This window comes from Aedes albopictus, chromosome 3, assembly GCF_035046485.1.
Source record: "Aedes albopictus strain Foshan chromosome 3, AalbF5, whole genome shotgun sequence".
NCBI lineage: Eukaryota > Metazoa > Arthropoda > Insecta > Diptera > Culicidae > Aedes > Aedes albopictus.
In genome coordinates this window covers 85,399,227-85,419,153 of record NC_085138.1, presented here as the reverse complement: position 1 = coordinate 85,419,153, position 19,927 = coordinate 85,399,227, and the positions used below count along the sequence as shown (strand labels likewise).

At 40.1% G+C, this 19,927-nt stretch overlaps 1 protein-coding gene and 1 long non-coding RNA gene across 2 annotated transcripts; both read left to right on the top strand.

The window, feature by feature from the left end:
* The first annotated feature begins 188 nt into the window (after window positions 1–188).
* LOC134289661 (uncharacterized) lies at window positions 189–923 on the top strand. Its single transcript, XR_009998601.1, has 2 exons — window positions 189–341; window positions 403–923. It is a non-coding gene; the product is annotated as an uncharacterized LOC134289661 (long non-coding RNA).
* A 2,816-nt stretch (window positions 924–3,739) lies between these two features.
* LOC134284054 (dolichyldiphosphatase 1-like) lies at window positions 3,740–18,307 on the top strand. Its single transcript, XM_062842274.1, has 5 exons — window positions 3,740–3,761; window positions 6,900–7,193; window positions 7,318–7,418; window positions 7,576–7,754; window positions 16,183–18,307. The coding sequence occupies exons 1-5, from the start codon at window positions 3,755–3,757 to the stop codon at window positions 16,541–16,543; spliced, it is 942 nt and encodes a 313-aa protein (XP_062698258.1). The 5' UTR covers window positions 3,740–3,754; the 3' UTR covers window positions 16,544–18,307.
* The last annotated feature ends 1,620 nt before the right edge of the window (window positions 18,308–19,927 follow it).

The window sequence follows — 19,927 nt, the reverse complement described above, 5'->3', positions numbered from 1 at the left end:
TTACACGGAAAAGTTAAAGTCGTCAGTGATTTTTCACGCTAAGACCAGTTTACTCATAAATAGGTAATTTATTTACCCATATATGGGTTCTTTATGCATTACCTATTTTATGGGTAAAACATTCCGTCAAAAAACGGTAAAATTTACTCAAATTATGAGTAAAGCCATTTCACCCAAATATGGGTAGTTGCAATTACCCATATTTGGATGAAAAATAAATAATAATTCTGGCGATCAAAACTTAGATCCAAAATGTCACAAACAAACAAACAAAAACGAAGAAAAATTAGTCAAAAACTTGTTGATTTGTGGTTGTTGATGAAAGCAATCTGTTCTGAAAGGTGAGTTAAGGAATAAGTTTAATATTAATCAAGAAAGATTGTTCATTTTGTTCCTTTGAAGATTATTTGGTGGCGGCATCGATCTGGAGAGGTTCTGATAGCGCTGCCCCCTTCCTGCTTCCGGCGTACCTGATACCCAACCAAACATGATTCTACACGGTTCCGGATAACCAAAGCGGAAACGAAAAGGAAGCAAGGATGAGTTGAGAAGCATACGAGGCCGAAACTGAAGAACCTGAATTTCACTGGACTTGCATCGGTGCACGATTTTCAGCAATAATTCCAAATGATTCCAACAAATCGGCATCAGTGCAACGTTTTCGCCAAAGAAAACCTTCGGAGAGCACGGCGTGAATCTTGATGCCAATCGAACATGTAGAAATGATTGCCACGTCACCTCCAGAGGCAAGCACATCCCTTCCGGCAGCTAGGCTAGGTGAATTATTTAAGCACTACGGCGAAAACGAAAGGACATCTTGGAGTGACCGGGAAGTGAAACTTATTAAATATGGAACATTAATAATTTATTGTATTTTGCCCTTATGAGCCGTTATTAGCAATAAACGATTTATTTTTATCATAGTTTGTTCGTAAATGTAATATATCAACCATTGCTATTTAATTTGATTTCCATTTTCTGCATTTGATTAACAGCAAAAAATTACTCATATTTGAGTAGTTTCAATTACTCATAATTCAATAAATGCATCTTAAGCTTTCAGTACACGCTTTGCCATTATGTGCAAATATTTGGCTATTTGACGTATCAGACGTTATCAGACGTTTGCCGTTTGGCTACACGCTAAGGTCAGTTTACCTTTTTTCCAAAAAGTGCACAACCGCAAATATGCGTAAATGATACTCAAATATAGGTAAACAAAACTCAAATATGGGTAATGTGTACCAGAATATGAGTAATTGTAACCCAAATATGGGTAAATATTACCCATAAATGCGAATGTGCACTATTCCAAAATATGAGTTTTAATTACCCATATTTGCGTAAAGTTTACGCAAATTTGAGTAAAATTTACCCATATTTTAGAAAAATAGGTAAACTGACCTTAGCGTGTATTATTTGCCAATGGTCAGTACACGTGTGACAAACAATTGGAAAACTATTATTTGCACATGTTTGCCACTCGAGTCAGTACTCGAGTTGCAAACATGACCAAATATTTGCCATATTGACTTACTTGAAAAGTGTTCAATTTGCAATACACTGAGAAACCAAAGTACTCTATAAAGGGTAAAAAAGTACCCTCTTTGAGAGTAACTAGGTGAACTCTTAAAAAGAGTAAACGGTCTTTGCTCTTTAAAGAGTAAAGCGCTCGTACGTCAGTTCAACGAGTGAATTTTACCCATTATTCACAAAACAATTCGGTTGAAATAATGGGTAAATTTAACTCTTTTTGGTTTTCTTTTTTTTTTAATTTGGAAATGAAATAAAATTAAATGAAATCGGTAAACAAACGAAACAATTTAGCATAAAAACAATTTTATTTAATTTAAAATAACTATTTTATAGTAAATATGAAGTTCCTGTGTGATGTGAAGTTCCTGAATGATGTGGAGAAATCCATCGGCGACAGACTAGGCAATCCTTAGGAAATTCCATTTTTTCGGATGTCCTGCAATCGAGACACAATATTTTCAACGATTATATCATTACAAGCAAAATGTAGACAGTAATTATTACACTTACCAGTTATTTCTAATTTTATTTCTTGCTCCCGATATCACAAGTTAAAAGAGCTAGCGCCTAGGACAAACTGCTGAACAGATTTTTCACCCTTTAAACACAGAGAACAGACATCCAAGTCCAATTCCGAAACTGTGTAAGGAATTTAACGGCCATTTGAAATCGGCAACACAAGTGGCAATAGGGTGGCGCTGCAATCGGTTAATCTCCCATACTAATTTAATTCACCACTTGAAATGTTTCAATTCACCACTGACTGTGGCAATATGGTGTTTGGTGGCGTTAGTGTTGTCATCGTGTATTGGTTTGCAACCTTACTCAAGTAAAGATTCAAATCCTTACACAACTTTCCGAATGAAATTTGTTCTAGCCTGGATGTCTGTTCTCTGTGCTTTAAAGAGTAAACACTTGAAACTTGAAAATGGGCAAAAATTACTCTTTGTGCAAAATTTTTAAGTACCCTTTATTTTGACAGCTCCATATATTGTGCGTTTAGCACTAAAATGATTTCCGAAAAAACTTCATTGACTTCCGCTGCCTTTCCTATGCGTTAAACATAACGTCGGAAGTAGTGCGCTGTACAATAAATCTGGTTTTCTATACAGCGCACTACTTCCGACGTTATGTTTAACGCATAGGAAAGGCAGCGGAAGTCAATGAAGTTTTTTCGGAAATCAATTTAGTGCTAAACGCACAATATCTGCAAAAAAAGAGTACTTTTTATTCCTTAAAGGGTAATGCCGGGTTCGCAGTGTATATCATAATATTCGCCGTGACAAAATTGAGCAAATATTTGCACAACAATGTGTTTGCAAATTTATTTGGTCAGTACACGCATGGCAAATAAATTTGTCCAATTTTGCCAAATATTTGCACACTTGGCAAAGCGTGTACTGAATGCTTTACTCAAATATGAGTAATGCCCCATTACCCATAAAATGAGGTTGTGCACTTTTCGGTGATTATGGGTATACTTTACCCATATTTGGGTAAACTGACCTTAGCGTGTTCATTAAGGCCTAACTGACGTTATCAAATCTAGATTGAGTTTAAATAAGGGCGAAAGTAACATGAGAAAGTTCTCTTCATCGACTCTCTCTTCTGCAAATTAAAGTGACAAGATGCAAATTCAGATGAACTTTTTTACACTTAGACGCTAGATTGCATTGCAACCTAGCGATTTATGACCAAAAAGTGCAACCATACTTGCATCTTGTCACTTTAATTTGAAGAAGAGAGAGTCGATGAAGAGAACTCTCTCATGTTACTTTCGCCCTTATTTAAACTCAATCTAGAAATCCTCTTCGGGGCGATTTCTTCACTCTGACTTAAGCGTTAAGCCAGGTTTAACTGTATGGCGAGGGGAATGGCAGATCCGGATTTTTTGTGAATTTCGTTACTTTTCCTCCAAACTCCCGAATAAATGCTCCTAAGAAATTATTTTTTTCATATCCTTCCCAAACTCCCATCTATCCGTCGCTATCCGTTTCTAACCGTGTTCAAACCTCCAACGATTTGAAAGCGCTCACGGTGATTTCATCGTGAACGCACTCCAGTAAGGATGTTTTTACGAAAGAGAAATGTCAAAACGAAAAAAAAATCAAAACAGAAGTCGGAATCCTGATCGGCTCGTTGATCCTTAACCGGAACGACCCGGAATCGGAATCTACTCATGGAATCGACGGAATCATCGTAAGGATTTACCGCTAAGATGAAAAGTAAGTTTGTTTATTATGATTCAAGTTAAAAAACATAGCCGAAACTAGAGCTGCACTGCAACAACTGCGAACAACTGGAGATAAGTCGGTTGGGTCAATATTGATACGCTTGCCGGTAGTCACTGCGCTGAAGAGCATTAGCGTTGGAGAGAACCGGGAGAACACTATTTTGTGGACGTCGGTGATGTGGCTCACAACGTTCCTTATTGTCCAGCGTCCGGACGACTCGTTATGTTCCCGGGAGGAACACAAAGCGAGCAGTTGGCTTTTGCCCGAGCAAACACCATAACATATTCTACCCGAGCATCCACAAAAAAGTCCTCTTCTTCAAGGACACAATCTTGCCGTTTTCAAGATCACAATTTATTTGCAATCTGTAAGAAGAATTCAACAATGTCACATTTATAATTGCTAAAAATAGTAAAACAATTCGCTTTTTATTCAGTATTCATGAATAATGGTATTTTCCAGCTGAACTACTTCTCGGAAGGACAACAAAATTATTTACTTTCTTTTTCCATCTGTCTGAAAGTTGACATTTCTAGCGTAACACTTGAAAAGGGCCTATCTGCAAAATGTAAACAAACCCGATTTTTCACTATTCCTATCAATATCTACCTAAGCTATCCCATAACACCTTAATCAATGAGAAAAGAGCTTTCTTACCCGTATTTTAAATAAATTTTAAAAGGGCCTATCTGAAATTGAATAATCTTTTAAGGCCTAACTGCACTCAAAAGGGCCTAACTGAAAATTACCTTTCAAATCAGATAGGCCCTTTTGAAAATTTTGATTATTTTTCATATTTTCCAATAATTTTTAGTAGTTCTTTAACTTTCCTTGAATTATAGATGAAAATAAATCCAAAATATTTCAAATTAGCTAAAATTAAGAAAAAATAAAAGGGCCTAACTGAAATTTTTCCTTCAAATCAGATAGGCCCTTTTGTAAATTTGGGTTATTTTTCATGCTTTCCAATAATTTTAAGTAGCTCTTTAACTTTCCTTGAATTATCGATACTAATAATCCAGAATAATTAAAATTAGCTAAAAATAAGAAAAAATAAAAGGGCCTAACTGAAATTGCCGTCGATAAAAGGGCCTAACTGAAAGGGCCTAACTGATTTTTAGATTGTAAAAGGGCCTATCTGCCGTTCATGTTAAAAATACATTATTTATGGAATTTTTGCTATAGTATGATGAAAATAATGCACAGAACCATGAAGTAGATTCCCATATGTGTCAATAGATGGAATAAAACACCTAAAAAAGTCTTTCGTTTTTAAATAGGATTAACTAATCTGGGAGGTAATCTTCTCATGCGATTTTCTCAATGTTTACGTTTTGCAGATAGGCCCTTTTCAAATGTTACGCTAGATTTTGCTGACAGGATGAACACTCAGAAAAAAATCAAAACTAAATAGTATACATCCTACACTATTTCAGTTTCGCCTGGTTGACCCTAGGCCCTGTATAAATGCAGAATAAACTGACCTAGTATAACTTTCACTTAAACTTCTATTAGTATAAGTGAAGTATACCTAGCTTAGTTTAACCCAGATTTAATTTTTTACTGCTTAGAAGTGGCTTATTTTCCGATATTGTAAAAAATGAAAACGGCACAGTTAATTAAAAAAACAAGCAGTAAACACAGTTTATTACATTACATAGTAATACAAATGAAATTAAAATAAATCGAAAAAATCCTTTGGCTACAACGACTGTGGGCACCACCATGACGACGAACGTACAGCAGGAGCTTGGTGACTGGGTTCGCAGATTCCACACCGACCTCTGTTCGATGAACTGAAGAGTATGATGATCCGTCTCGTGCGGGGTCCTCTAAGCGTCCGACCAGCTTCATCTTCCGTACACGTCCGTGACTGGCTCCGGAGGTCCAGGCTCACTTGGCCGACAAAACCATTACTGGGTTAGGGTCACCTCCAAGTACCGCTGCACAGTTTCGACATACCCCTTTCCAATCTGTGGAGGTATTTTTACACCAGGGGATATTTGAGGACACTGTGATCCGAATGCTCCGGCTTCTCCTTTTTCCCCAGCGATTGTAAGCTGCTGCAGCTCCGTTTTCTGGGGAGTCTTCTTGTATTATTTTTCCGGTTAGTCCTCCTCACGACGCGAGTCACGACGGTTATGCACCACACGGCAGGGAATAAATCACGCGCGATTCTCCCACCCGTGAGCTGAAAAAATGCAAAATTTGATATTGAGAATCATTGAAAGCATATTTCTGTACATTACCTGCAGATGGTTATCGGAATCGGAACGCTGGCCATGCCCCGAGACATCCGATATTTATTATTTTCCGTTCCGATGATTTTTGCTGCAGCTGGCGGCAACAACAACAACCTAAACACTGTTCAAAATAACTTCGTGCAAATCTTGCATAGTTTAGTTTACTATGCGAGCCTAGTATAAGTTTTATACAAAGTAAAGTGTATATTTGGGGAATGATGAAAAATATTAAATTTAAAACTGATCACGATTTGTATCACTTCTGAGTGAAGAGCAGTGAACGAAAATATCCGCCCATATCCGTTTCTAACCGTTCTATCCTCTTTGAAAGCGTTCACAGTCTTCTCTATCCCGTACCAACTACATCGAAAGTAATCATTACGACGATATCCTCTTAGAACTTTCCAAAAGACATGGTAAGATTTTTGGAAAACGGCTGCTGCCATTCCCCTCGGGGCAAACACGCCACCGGTGCAGCACGGTTTGGTGTTTTGCCCATGTCTGCTTCAAAGTCTAACACCGTACATCAAACCGTTTTTAATTAGATTTTGTTTTAGATTCTATAGAGGCATTTTAAAATCTTCCCATGTGTTATAGGGATAGAGATTTTTCAAAACATCATCACTTTTCTTCTACTTCTTCATGCAACTTCAAATCACCAATAGGTTGTATGTTTGCTGTGATTCCTATACAGATACGACCTATTCAAATCGAACGCCAGATTTGGCTTATTTTCCATTAATTTTTCCGTGTATTGAGTTTCAAATTATATTAGTGAACGTGGCCCATTAATTGACAGCTCGTTGAGTCACCCTGTTCTTCGTGTCAACAAATTTCCAATAAGAAAAAAATGACAACACCACAATCACACAAAAAACTCCTCCAGCCAATCGCAGCGCAGTGCTGAGTGACCCGTACGCAGAGCCAACAGCCATCATCATCGTTGTCGTCGTTGTCGTCTTCGCACAGGGAAAAAAGCAGCCAGCAATCCGCAGGAGGAGCAAATGTCAAAACAAAAATAAAGGACATCCAGCCACAGCGAACGCCAAAAGAGCAAGCAGAAAAAAAATGTCCTCACCAGACTTGGACTCGGTTGTCCAGCAGCAGGTCCACTACATCGCTGGGTACAATCACTCCGACTGGCAGCCGATCACTCTCACCCTAGTTGAATACCCCAAAGGTAAGCGAAAGTCTTTTCCTTTTCTCTTCCACACACTGACCATCCGGAGGGTGGAAAAGGGGAGTGTTTTTGTTCTCGTCCTTGGAAAGAAGGTGGCCCACTAAAAACCTTCGTTTTTTTTCAGGTGACCTGCTGGGGAAGCTGTTGGCATGGATCAGCTTAGCACCGTTAGGCATCGGGGCCGGCTTCGTGGCGCTGATTCTGTTTAGGCGAGATTTACATACCGTGAGTGTTGGCACCTACACTACCGTGAATCGCATATCAGTCCCATCTTTGCTGGATTCCCTATGCAAATGGGACAGATATGCGATTCTCGGCAGTACATGCCTCTATCTATAGAATAAGATGGCTTTTGTATTTAACTTCCGGTGTTGTTTTGCAGATTGTATTTTTCATCGGAACGCTGTTCAACGAGTGCGTCAACATGGTGTTGAAGCACTGGATACAGGAACCGCGACCGATGACGCGGTCCCAGATCTGGACCGAGTACGGGATGCCTTCTAGTCATTCACAATTTATGTGCTTTTTCACGCAGTACGTGCTGCTTTTCATCTTTATAAGGTAATGTGGATCAGGGTATCTTACATATACATACATTTATTTGTTCAACATCATTAAGACAATACATAATCAACAATAGTACGCCACAATACTCGGTTTGTGGCTGCCGCTCTCCATCCTCGGTCGCGCCCAATGCTTGCCAAGTCACGCTCCACCTGGTCCGCCCATCGTGCTCTCTGCGCTCCACGCCTTCTTGTGCCAACCGGATCCGTTGCAAACACCTGCTTTGCAGGGAGGGTTGTTGTCCGGCATTCTTGCAACATGCCTAGCCCACCGCATCCTTCCGGCTTTGGCCACCTTCTGAATGCTGGGTTCGCCGTAAAGTGCAGTGAGCTCGTGGTTCATCCTTCTCCGCCACACACCGGTCTCCTGCACACCACCGAAGATCGTTCCTAGCACTCCTCTCCTCTTCTTGGCGTAATTTCCTCACTGGGACAAAGCCTGCTTCTCAGTTTAGTGTTCTATGAGCACTTCCATAGTTATTAACTGAGAGCTTCCTCTGCCAATGACCATTTTGCATGTGTATATCGTGTGGCAGGCACGAAGATACTGTATGCCCAAGGAAGTCAAGGAAATTTCCTTCACGAAAAGATCCTGGACCGACCGGGAATCGAACCCGTCACCCTCAGCATGGTCATGCTGAATACCCGTGCGTTTACCGCCTCGGCTATATGGGCCGTTCCTAGCACGCGTCGCTCGAAAACTCCGAGTGCTTGTAGGTTCTCCTCGAGCATGGTCCATGTCTCGTGCCCGTAGAGGATCACCGGTCTTATTAGCGTTTTGTACATGGTGCATTCTTAAGTTTCGTTTTTTGTATTTTGATTGCTATGTACGCCAACTTGTGGTGTAGTTGGGAGGCGAGGCCTGCAACAACCAATGAAATTGGGATAAAGTGCAGATCATCTAAATTAGGCAACTCACGCGAAAATAAGCGCATTGAGTTTGAATTTAATTTAGAAGAGCTTCGTCCTTTACATCAGCCTTGTTGTTCTTCAGCCCTCAAATGGCTGTTTTGACCTCCTTCTAACGTCAAGGTTCCAACGCCTGTCCGCCTTCATCAATTTGAATATTGTCTGTTGCTCTTCCATTTCCGCCGTTCGACAATTCCTCGAAGTGCTATCTTTACCTGGCAGCCACCATTGTTTTCTCTGTCAGCAAGTTACCATGACAGTTCATGACGTGAGAGAGCGCTGTTTTTCTCCGCCTGCTATTGGCAGTTTCGTAAAACCTCCGCATATCGTTCTGTTCCATACTCTTTTGCGTTTGGGGAATCACATTTTTCTCATGCTCTCTTATTTTTGCGGTGGATTTGTGTTACGGTTACTCTTGTTCTGAAAACCGCTATATATTGAAACGCATCCATCGCCGATTCGTAGAGTCCGACACGGTTGATAACCGAGCTCAAATCTTACTCGTAGTGATCTGAGTCGATGTTGGGACCCCAAAAAGTTCTAACATCAATGACGTCCGAGAAATGTCGGACATCTATCCTGCACATGGTCGGTACTTTGCCGTGTGGGTGTCTCCAGATGTGCTTGCGGATATTCTTATACGTGCAATCTCAGGATCTTTATTAATCCGACCCCATATTCGCACACACTAACATTTCACGAACCAAAGGCCCTACCTTTCCAAGTTCACTTGAAGTCCTGATGTGCCAGACTGCCAGGTACTGAGTTCCCAATCATAGTCCTTATTTCGTAGTCGGCTCGGTTTCCGAGGGTATCGTTCGCATTTACTTTTTCTTACTTCATGTTTCGTAGTATTGAAGAGTTTCGAATGCTACCTTACCGAGGTTGCGCTGCCTACATCGCGTTGGAAGAGCTGCCACCTTAGGTACATATAGCTGACGCATTACAGTTATTCAGTCGCTGGAAACCGCTGTTTGAGGCGTATATCCTTGGTGGACAGACGCTCGGGCCGTACCTTCTCAATCTAGGTGAAACTAGAGTACAACAGTACTCATGCTTAGCAGTGCAAAGCACACAACTCTTAGCTGGCGGTTTTGTCATCGATTGACCCGTACCCGTGGAAGCATGAGGTAGGAACTTATGAGGACCAGAGCTATGTTGGACGCTACAGGTTATCGACTTACTATTTTGCAGCTTATCACTATATTATTTTAATAGCTTTATTATTGGGATTTTCAGCCGGGACTGATTCATCTAACAGACTTAATAATGTACATAGATTAAAAATTTAGTTCGTTTTCGTTTGAATACTTCATAAAAGTTATTCTTCTCATAAGACAAAATAAAATACCCTGAGTTTTCCATGTTTTTCCAGGGGGATTTTGGAAAGTTTATAATTCGCCCAGATTAGCCCAAATTTTATAAAATTTATAAATTTGTCAAAAATTATACTGAAATATCCTTATACTATTGTAAGTCAAATTTTTATGGAAAATGTGCAAGATTTATCTTCCAAGAAATTCCGCTAAATTACTATGTTCTTCCCTCGGTTCTTCCTAGAACTTTTTTTGCAAAACTTTTTCGAAAATAGAACAAAAATTGATTAAGGAATATTTCTAGGTTTTTTTTTCTAAAATTCTTCTGGATTGCAAGAAATTACTTTAAAATTTCTACCGAAAATTTCTTTTAAAAATGACATTAATGGTATCCAACACTCTAAGAATCAGGAGTCCAATCCGTAATTCCACAGACCATATGACGCTCCAGGAGCTCCTCGGGTTTTACTCCAGAAGTTTCTCGGTAATTTCTTCAGGAGTTCCACGGCAATCGCTCCAGGACTTCCCTGGGAAACCGTTCAGAAGTTCCCAGGAAATGTTTCCAGGAGTTGCCCGGAAATTTCTGCAGAAGTTCCTTGCGAATTTATCCAGGACATCTTCTATAGAATTCTTCCAGGAGTTTTTTTTTCAGAATTTGCTCCAGGAGTTCCTCGGAAATTCCTCCAGGAGCTCCATTGGAATCCCTCAAGGAGTTTCTTCGGAAGGATTTTTCCAGGCGATTCTTGACATTTTTTTTCAGAAGTTTCTTGGGAATTCCTACAAAACTTCATCGAAACTTTCTCCAGAAGGTCCCCGCGAATTTCTGCAAGAAGTATCTTAAGAATTTCTTCAGAAGTTCTTCGAGTATTTTTCCACCAGTTCTACCAGAAGTTCCTCGGCAATTCTTCTACGAAATTCCTCCATAACTTCGCGAATTCCTTAAGGAGTTGCTCGGCAATTTTCCTAGGTAATCCCAGTAGTTTTATTTGGACTTCACAGGAAATTCATTCAGTTATTCTGCAGGAGTTTCCCGAGGATTTATTAAGGAGCTTCTCAGGAGTTCCTAAAAGAGTTCCATGTGAATTTTTCAAGGTGTTCCTCAGAAATTTTTCCAGGAGTTTCTCGGGAATACCTGAAGAAGTTCCACGAGAATTCCTTCAGGAGTTCCTTGGAAATTTCCCCAAAAGCTGCTCGGGAATTCCTCCAGGAGTTTCACGGGCATACCATTAGGAATTCTTATAAAATTCCTCGGAGAGATCTCCAGGACTTCCTTGAGAATCTTTCCAAGAGCTCCTCGGCAATGTTCCCAGGAGATCCCTGGCAACTTTTCCAGAAGTTCCTAGGAAATCGTTTCATAAATTCCTCCGGAGTTCCCTGGCCAAGATCACAGGGTTCGACGGTATTAAAGTGAAGGATGTTAATTTAAATTCGGGTAATGAAAATATCACCTTTAACACTTTAATGCGCCTCCAACGGTTCATTGCGAACCGGCTGCTACAGATGGAGTATGGCTGATTTATCAGAAATGCTTGATAAACAGGAGGAACCTGCTAGGGCCCAGTAGTTTCTATACCCAGGAAACAGTTCCGGTCGATTGAGTCTGGGAAGGTTTCGTGAGTCGTTGTGAATCATAATGAAAATATTTGTGTTTTGTGACGAGTCTCGGAATCTTTTTTTGAGTCGGCAGACTTTAAACTGTTGCCTGGGCTTCCCACTATTCGGTTAATTTTAACAAATACAAATTCAATTCAAATATGAAATAATTAGTAGTATCCATTAGCTAATACATAGTTCTCAACATTTGATGTGCTTTCGTGATTTAATTTTCTCTATCATTATTTTTATATCTGATAGTTTTGTGAGTAAACCCTAATATGTTTCGAATGCCTAATGCTTAATAATATTTTCTTCCAATATCAATTTAAAATACTTAAGAAACTAATAGTGGGAAGTGCAGCATTTAATAGTGCATGCTTATAGATTCGAAGCTACCGTGTGATCAAGACGAAATCGACAAAAACTGACTACTTCGACTTTGACTAACGTATACTGTTTATGACAAATTAGATATGTTTACATTTTTCAACTGAGTATATTAAAGGTTTTCTTTTATTTTGACTTATTTGGACAGATGCTGATAGTGCTAGGGATGTGGACGAAAAACAACTTTCAAAAATAATAAAAACAGTACTAAAATGAGGACCAACAAAAATGGACATAGCGAACACATCGACCATCTAACAGATCATAGGCACACCAAAGATTACTGAATTATAGGGCACAACATAAATTTGAACAATAACATTCTTTGAGCCTTGACATGACAAAAAAAAACAAATACGAAATCGACCATATGACAAAACCGAAACTTTCACACCTTCTACCGTAACCTTCTGAGCCAGTACGCCAGTGCTTCCCAAACTGTGCGCCGCGGCGCCCTGGTGCGCCGCGAACCTTTCCCAGTTGCGCCGCAGGATTTTTGCTTTTGTGACGAAACAAAAAAACAAACTCTTTATTTGTATTGCGGAACACTTTTAATTTTTTTATTAGTAAAACTAGTGTCGCTCACATTTTTTTAAAATCTTTCCTGACTCTTCGATTGTTCCATAGGATTTCTGGTATCCTATTTAAACATATCAATTTAAACCACATTTTAAAATTTCAAGTTTTTGAAATTGTATTTGTAATTCTTAAGCATAAGCTTAGCTTTTGATTTTACTATATCTTGTCCAAAGTTTTAATTTCATGAACATTATTTACGTTCTTTTCAGAATAATTACAAGGTCTTCGGAACAGCTTAGCGGCATGCAGGTTTTCCGATCTGGTAGTGTGAAGAGCTAGCTTTGACCTTTTTGAACCGGACTGTTTCATCAGTATTGCCGCAACCTCGCTGAACTCGTTATGCTCGGTTTCATAAATGGGGTTATATATGGCCAATCCAGGACCAAAGGGTTAAGTTGAAATTTATGAAAATAAGTTCAATTAACCCTTATGTGGCCGGCAGGGTACCAGGGTACCCAACACCCATTTAAAATACACGGTGTAGAAAAAAGCAAAAAGTTTGCCGGCCACATAACGGTTAAAGCCCATTTGGCAGGTCTTTACAATCTCTTCATGTGTCCCAGTTTGCCGAAATTTTCCAAAATAATAAAAGTGTTGCTTTGCAATTTCCGCAAAAAGTTGAAGCTTTGGTCAAGCTCTGTGTAGTCATTTTTATTCAATAAGAATTCTTTAATTATTGCAAACGCTTTAGAATTTTTGACTGAATTTTGGAAATTCAGCAGCTTGTTTTACCTGTACATCTGAGTTTCTTCTTTTTTTTAAACTTCTATGATGAAATCAACATGATTTTTGGAATCTTACAAATATTTAAACTATCTTTGAGAAATTAATTTAAAAAATTGTTTTCCAAATATTGAATTCTGAAAACATGATATTTTGTCTTGCACACTGTAAAGTGAAAGTTGCCCAAAATTTTTAAAAAAAATGTTGAAAACTTTGGTGCGCCGGGACATTTTTGGAAATGTCAAAGGGCGCCGCGATAGCAAAAAGTTTGGGAACCTCTGCAGTACGCAACAGTGTCTTACTGGACGACATGTTCCGTGCACGGCTGGTGAACTGCTTCTGAAGGATTACGTTCTCTATCCTATCCAAAGGCCTAGTGAACTGTCGTTGTCCGCGCAAACGCGAGACGATTGTGCGCACAGTGATGGGAGAGGTTTCTACGTCCGTCGGCGTGCCGCTAGGAACCTTTCAAAAAAAAAATTCCTCCGGAGTTCCTCTTTAAGATCTCCCTAGGAAATTCTCCGGGAATTTCTCCAGGTGTTCCTCGAATACCCTCAGGAGTTCCTCGGGCGTTCCTCCAGGAGTACTTCAGGGTTTCTTTTAGAAAATCCTTGGGTAGTTCTCCACGAGTTACTTGGGAAATCCTGCAGAAGTTCTACATGAATTCATTCAAAAGCTCATCTCCAGGAGTTCCTAAAAAAATCTTCCAGGAGAACTTTTGAAAGAACTTCTAAGAAATCTCCGAGAAACTCCTAGAAGAATTCCAAAAGAATTCCCGAGGAATTCCCAAGAAACTTCTGGAGGAATTTCCGAGGAACTACCGGAGGAATCCCCTGTGACTTCCTGGGGGAATTCTCGGAGAACTCCGGAGAGATTTCCCTGGGAACTCCTGGAGGAATTGCCGGGGAGCTCCTGCAGAAATTTCCCTGGGAACTACTACAGGAATTTCCGGTGAAATCTTGGAGGAATTCCAGCAGGTATTCACGGGGAACTACTGGAAGAATTTCCTGGGAACTCCAAGAGGAATTCCTTGGGAATTTCAGGAGGAATTTCCGGGAAACTTTTTCGGGGAACTCATAAAGTAATTCGCGGAGAATACCTGGAGAAATAACCGGGGAACTCCTGGAGGAATTCCCGGAAAACTCCAGAAAAAAAAACAGAAAACTCCTAGAAGTATTCCCGGAGAATTCTTGGAGTAATTACCGGGGAGCCTGGAAAAATTTGCCGGGGACTTCCTGAAGGAATTCTCAGGACATTCTTGGAGGAGTTCTCAGGAAACTCCTGGAGGAATTCACGGAGAACTCTGGAGGATTCTTTTTTGTAAGAAACTTGTTTAAATGTTTTTAGGGAACTGATGGATGAATTTCCGGGCATTATTTATTACTATAGGACTTTTTGGGAAAATCTTGAACTCGTAAAACATTTTTTTGTGAAAATTCTAGAGAGAATTTTGGGATCATTTATGAAGGAATTACCGTAGAGGAATTCCCTGGAATATCCTGGAGGGGTTTGGAGAACTCCTAGAAATATCTCGTTTTATTCTTGGAAGTACTCCTGGGGATGCCATGGAGGTAGGAATTTCCTAGGAACTCCTAGAGGAATTCTCGCGGAACTCCTGAAGGACTTCCCGGGGTACTTCTGAAAGAAGTTCTGTGTAGATTCTGAAGAACTTCTCTGGGTTATTATGGAGGAATTTCCGGAAAACTCATGTATTCTTGGGGAACTGCTTGAGATAATTTTAGAATCAATTCTCAGAAGTATCACATTTAAGGAATTCTGGGAGATCTGGGAGTGACGATAGTACGCTGGATTTTAACAAGCACATCACGATTACTACTGCCAAGGCCTTCGAAGTGTTGGGCTTTGTTCATCGGAACGCGTTGGAGTTCCGTCTATTGCTCTTTATCCGTAGCACTGAATCAAAATTCAACCATCACGCAACAATAATGACAATGTCGCAACCTGCATTTGATGCGACATAAGTTTGTCCCAATTTGAACAGAATAGGATAAAGATCGTGCATCATGAGTTTAGATTATTATTATTATTATTAATATTTATTAAAGACACTTTACCACTTATGTGGCCTGGCATTCGTGTCTGATGAGTTTAGAGATTTTTAAGCCTTGCATCGGTAAACACTGCAACGCTGCTGAAGATCAAACATCAAACAGTTTGGATTTTGGGTTAGGACTAATTAATTATTCACGAGTTGAAAAGTACGCAACAAATCCAGCTTCCGTGTTGTCTCCAACAAAAATTTTCGATATCATGTCTATGAGCGCCATGTATTCCAAAGAAGTTCCAGAAAGAAACCCTACCAAAATTTCATCTATGTAGAATTTCAAGTATGTAGATACTAGATATTCAAATGGTATGAAACGAGTGAATGGCAACCTCACGGAAGTAAACTCTGCGGACGCTACTTCTAAGTAGATTTGCAAGTTGTGAAGTTCGCTACTTGTTATTGTATACCCAATGGTTTATGTTTTATCAGTGTAAAATTTCTCTGAGTTTTCAAGACATTCCTTAAGGACAGACTTGTTAGAACCCCAATATGGCCGCCACAATGGCCGACTTTGGCACCTATTCACGATTTTGAGGGCACAAATCTCTTCGTAAACAAAACCAGCGCACCTGAGCTTCTTATTTTAAGCTTATTACAAGTGAGCAAGAACAGAATAATAAAATGCATTGTTGTTTGAAGCTTGCTTCTTGAGATTTGTGCGCCTGAAGTTTTGATGCACTGTTGAACCGGGATTTCAAGACGTTTGTCCTTAAGTATTCCAAGTTTTTTCCTGTTAAATAAAGTTCCCTAAGGATTCCCGGTTTTCCAGGGTTTCTCAGGTAGTAGACACTGCTCTAGTGACAAAAAAACATTTCCTTGACGTTTAATTAATTCTGAACTGCTTTCAGACTGCACCACATGAACAACAACAACGCCCGAATGGAGCGGCTGGTACGGCTACTGGTGCTGTTTGTTTGTTCGGTGGCCACCTTCCTCGTGTGCTACGGCCGGATCTACCTACAGTATCACTCGCTGAGCCAGGTGATGGTGGGAGCCGTGGTGGGGCTCATCGTCGGAACGGTATGGTTCAGCCTGACGCACTGGTTCCTCACGCCACTGTTCCCGATGGTGGTCTCGTGGAAGGTATCGGAACTGTTCCTCCTCCGGGACACCACGCTGATTCCGAACATTTTGTGGTTTGAGTACACCGTCACCAGGCAGGAGGCTCGTGCCCGGGCTCGCAAACTGGTGAGCATGAAATCTCAGTGACGGTTCTGGTCACCCTGATCCGACGGCGGTTTCGGTACATCATCTCGACGATACGTTAAATAGCAGTGCTTGAAGTTACGAACCACAACCCCCCCTACCATCACCACCATAAAAAGCAACCCAACTATAGCAGAAGCGGCAGCACCATAGATAGCGGGCAATGATTTGCGATTCATCGACAGCAACAGCGGAATGCAGGGCAGTGACCAGTGAGATTATCATTACCTTATACTGTCTCCTCAAACAGAGTATAGTACTTGCTAAAGTTTATGTGACAGGGTAATCGTTTGCGAGCAGGCTTTATTATCTAGATTCTTCACCATGACCAACGAATGCGTCACTTATTAGTTTTGAACGAAACTAAATAGTAAATGTTAAGCCAACAAGTGTCTACAATACATGCAGGAAATTAAAATATTATAATTTAATTTTCTAAAACTCCCCAATATTCTTTAAACATTGAAACAGCTAGAAAAAGATGTTATTTTTCAGTAAATTAGAGTGGTTCACTTCAGTGATGAGCAAAGATACATGAAACATCTCGAATCTCGCTAAAGTCAGTTGTCATAAAGCAAACTTACTGACTATGTGCAATTTTGTAATACTCTACTGCTCATAGAGCGCGGATTAAAGCCAAATTGCCTGCTGAACTGTTTCTTTCTGTTCAGTGACATTACTTAGGACACAACATCGATTTCTGATTTTGAATTCAATGGCATCATATTAATTTAGCGAGTCGGTCAAAGTTCATTCTAACGCATCACATTTTAGAGCTCAGTTTCTTAATTATTTCCTGCTATATACCTACATTTTCACATTACTTAAACGTGAATTTTACTGCCGTTCTACGCACAACGGATCCTTGAGGATAGAACGGCAATAAATATATAAATGGCATAAAGTTCACGAAGGTACCAGTCTAGCGCAGTTCGAGAAACCAATTTCTAAGGCCGTAGCATCAAAATAGAAGTCGAACTGCACAGTTATTGTCGAATCAGTAGGTACAATCACAAAAGAATGCTTCAAACTCCCTGGAGTTCCAGTATAGAACTCCACGATGGTAGTAACAACCTACTATTACTAAGGTAAACCCCAGAAAAGGTTGACTGAATCTGCGTAAATTGCTCCCGATGATGATAAGTCCTAAGCAGAACCGTAGAAGCAAAGCGGAAGCTGTTGTTGCTCTGTCTATATAAACAATAGAAAAATACACTAAAAGTTAAGTGTGTACGAAATCAAATCAACATTCACCATCGCTATCAGAACTGAGCGTTTGCCATGCAGGATGGATCTGTTAGACAGTAGAATGGTAGAACAAAAAAAACAATAACGATCGATCCATGTTCCACTTGTTGTTACGAACATTAACGAGTAGGTATGTGCTGTTCCGTTAGTTGTTAGGTGCAAGCGTTCCGTGGCTAAAATGAAATGTTATGTACGGATTATCGAAAAAGAATGGAAGCGAAAACGCGAGATATAAAAAAGCGGAATGAACGAAGGACAGTAGTTTATGGAAAACAATATTCTTTGGTTATCAGTAGAATGTTGTCACGCGAGCACACATACACACATAAAGCACTGACACATTAACAAGCATGTGAATGATAAGACAGATTTTGGTTAGATATTGATTTTTTTTATCCCTCGACGATATTCGGGAGAAGACGTAACACACATGATTGTACTAGTTACTAGCTCTAGCTGTAATAATTCTTATAATGAGACAGTGAATAAAAAATAAGACAACCACAACTCTTTAAAGGACATTTCCGTAGTATCTTGTTTTGTGAAGTGAAAGAAATCATTGGACAGAGGTTATTAATGACGATTTTGCGATTCACGCCAGTTTAGTTTTTTTAACTGGAGCAGATCACCACGAACTATTAGGCTAATACAAATTTTATTTTGACTTTTTGCCCCCCCCCCTGCAAAATTTTTTGGCTGGATTTTGCATTTTGAGGGGGCAGATAAAAAAATATTTATCAAAATATCGCTACTTGTTAAAAATTCTTTAACAAATCCGATGAGTTTTAAATATTTTTCTGATTTAATGCTTTATTATTTTTATCTCCTCCCTCGACCAGTCAAAGAGAGATGGGACAAAAAGTGAAATAAATATTTGTTACGGCCTTAGGCCGTTCGCAATGCTGTTTTATTTTGTATGGCGAGTTTTAAAAATTTTAAAACTCGCCATACAAAATAAAACAGCATTGCGAACGGTCTATATGGTTGATTTATTGGCACTTCTGACTGGATTCATGGGTGAACGCGCTACAATGGACCAGTTTTTCGCCATCCGCCAGGTGTTGCAGAAATGCCGCGAATACAACGTGCCCACACATAACTTGTTCATCGATTTTTAGTCGGCGTATGTTACAATCGATCAAGACCAGCTATGGCAGATCATGCACGAATACAGATTTCTGGATAAACTAAAAAGTGAGGCCTACAGTTAGCCTAGTGGTTAAGGCTTTGGATCACCAATCGGGAGACGGCGGGTTCGATTCCCGTTCTGGTCGGGAGCTTTTCTCGACTTCCCTGGGCATAGTGTATCATTGTCCTTGCATCACAATATACAAATTCATGTAATGGCAGGCAAAGAAAGCCCTTCAATTAATAACTGTGGAAGTGCTCAAAGAACACTAAGTTGAAGCGAGGCAGGCCAAGTCCTAGTAGAGACGTAGAGCCATAAAGAAGAAGAAGAAAAAGTGAGGCCAGGCGAATCGGACTAGTCATTAATGTGTCGAAGACAAAGTACATGATAGCAAAGCGCTCCAGGGAAGAATCACCGCGCCCGCCACCCCGAATTTATATCGACGGTGATGAAATCGAGGCGGTTGAAGAATTTGTGTACTTGGGCTCACTGGTGACCGCCGACAATGACACCAGCGGAGAAATTCAGAGGCGCATTGTGGCAGAAATCTAGTTTGGACTTCACAGAACTCTACGATCGAACAAAGTTCGCCGTCACACGAAGTTGACTATCTACAAAACGCTGATTAGACCGGAGACACACACACACAGCCATGGACCGAGTGGAATGGAGACGGCTACTATGTACAGCAGAGGCCACCCAGGTCTTAGTTTGATCGGTTAGGTAAGATAAGCCTGTGTATAAGACTGGGCATATAAGGTTAAGATATGACAAAGCCACACCTAGAGTTTTCAAGAGCACAAATTTGAAGAACCAAATGACGGTTTGCGCTGAAAACTTGATCGATTGGTTAAACGCTGGTGGTAATTAATCGATCATCTTTTCAGCGTAAACCGTCAATAATTGGTTCTTTAGATTTGTGCTCTTGAAAATTCGAAGTGTGGCCTTGTCATATCTTCACCACTGGGGAGCAATTCTTCATTCTCCCATATGTATACAATAATTTAATG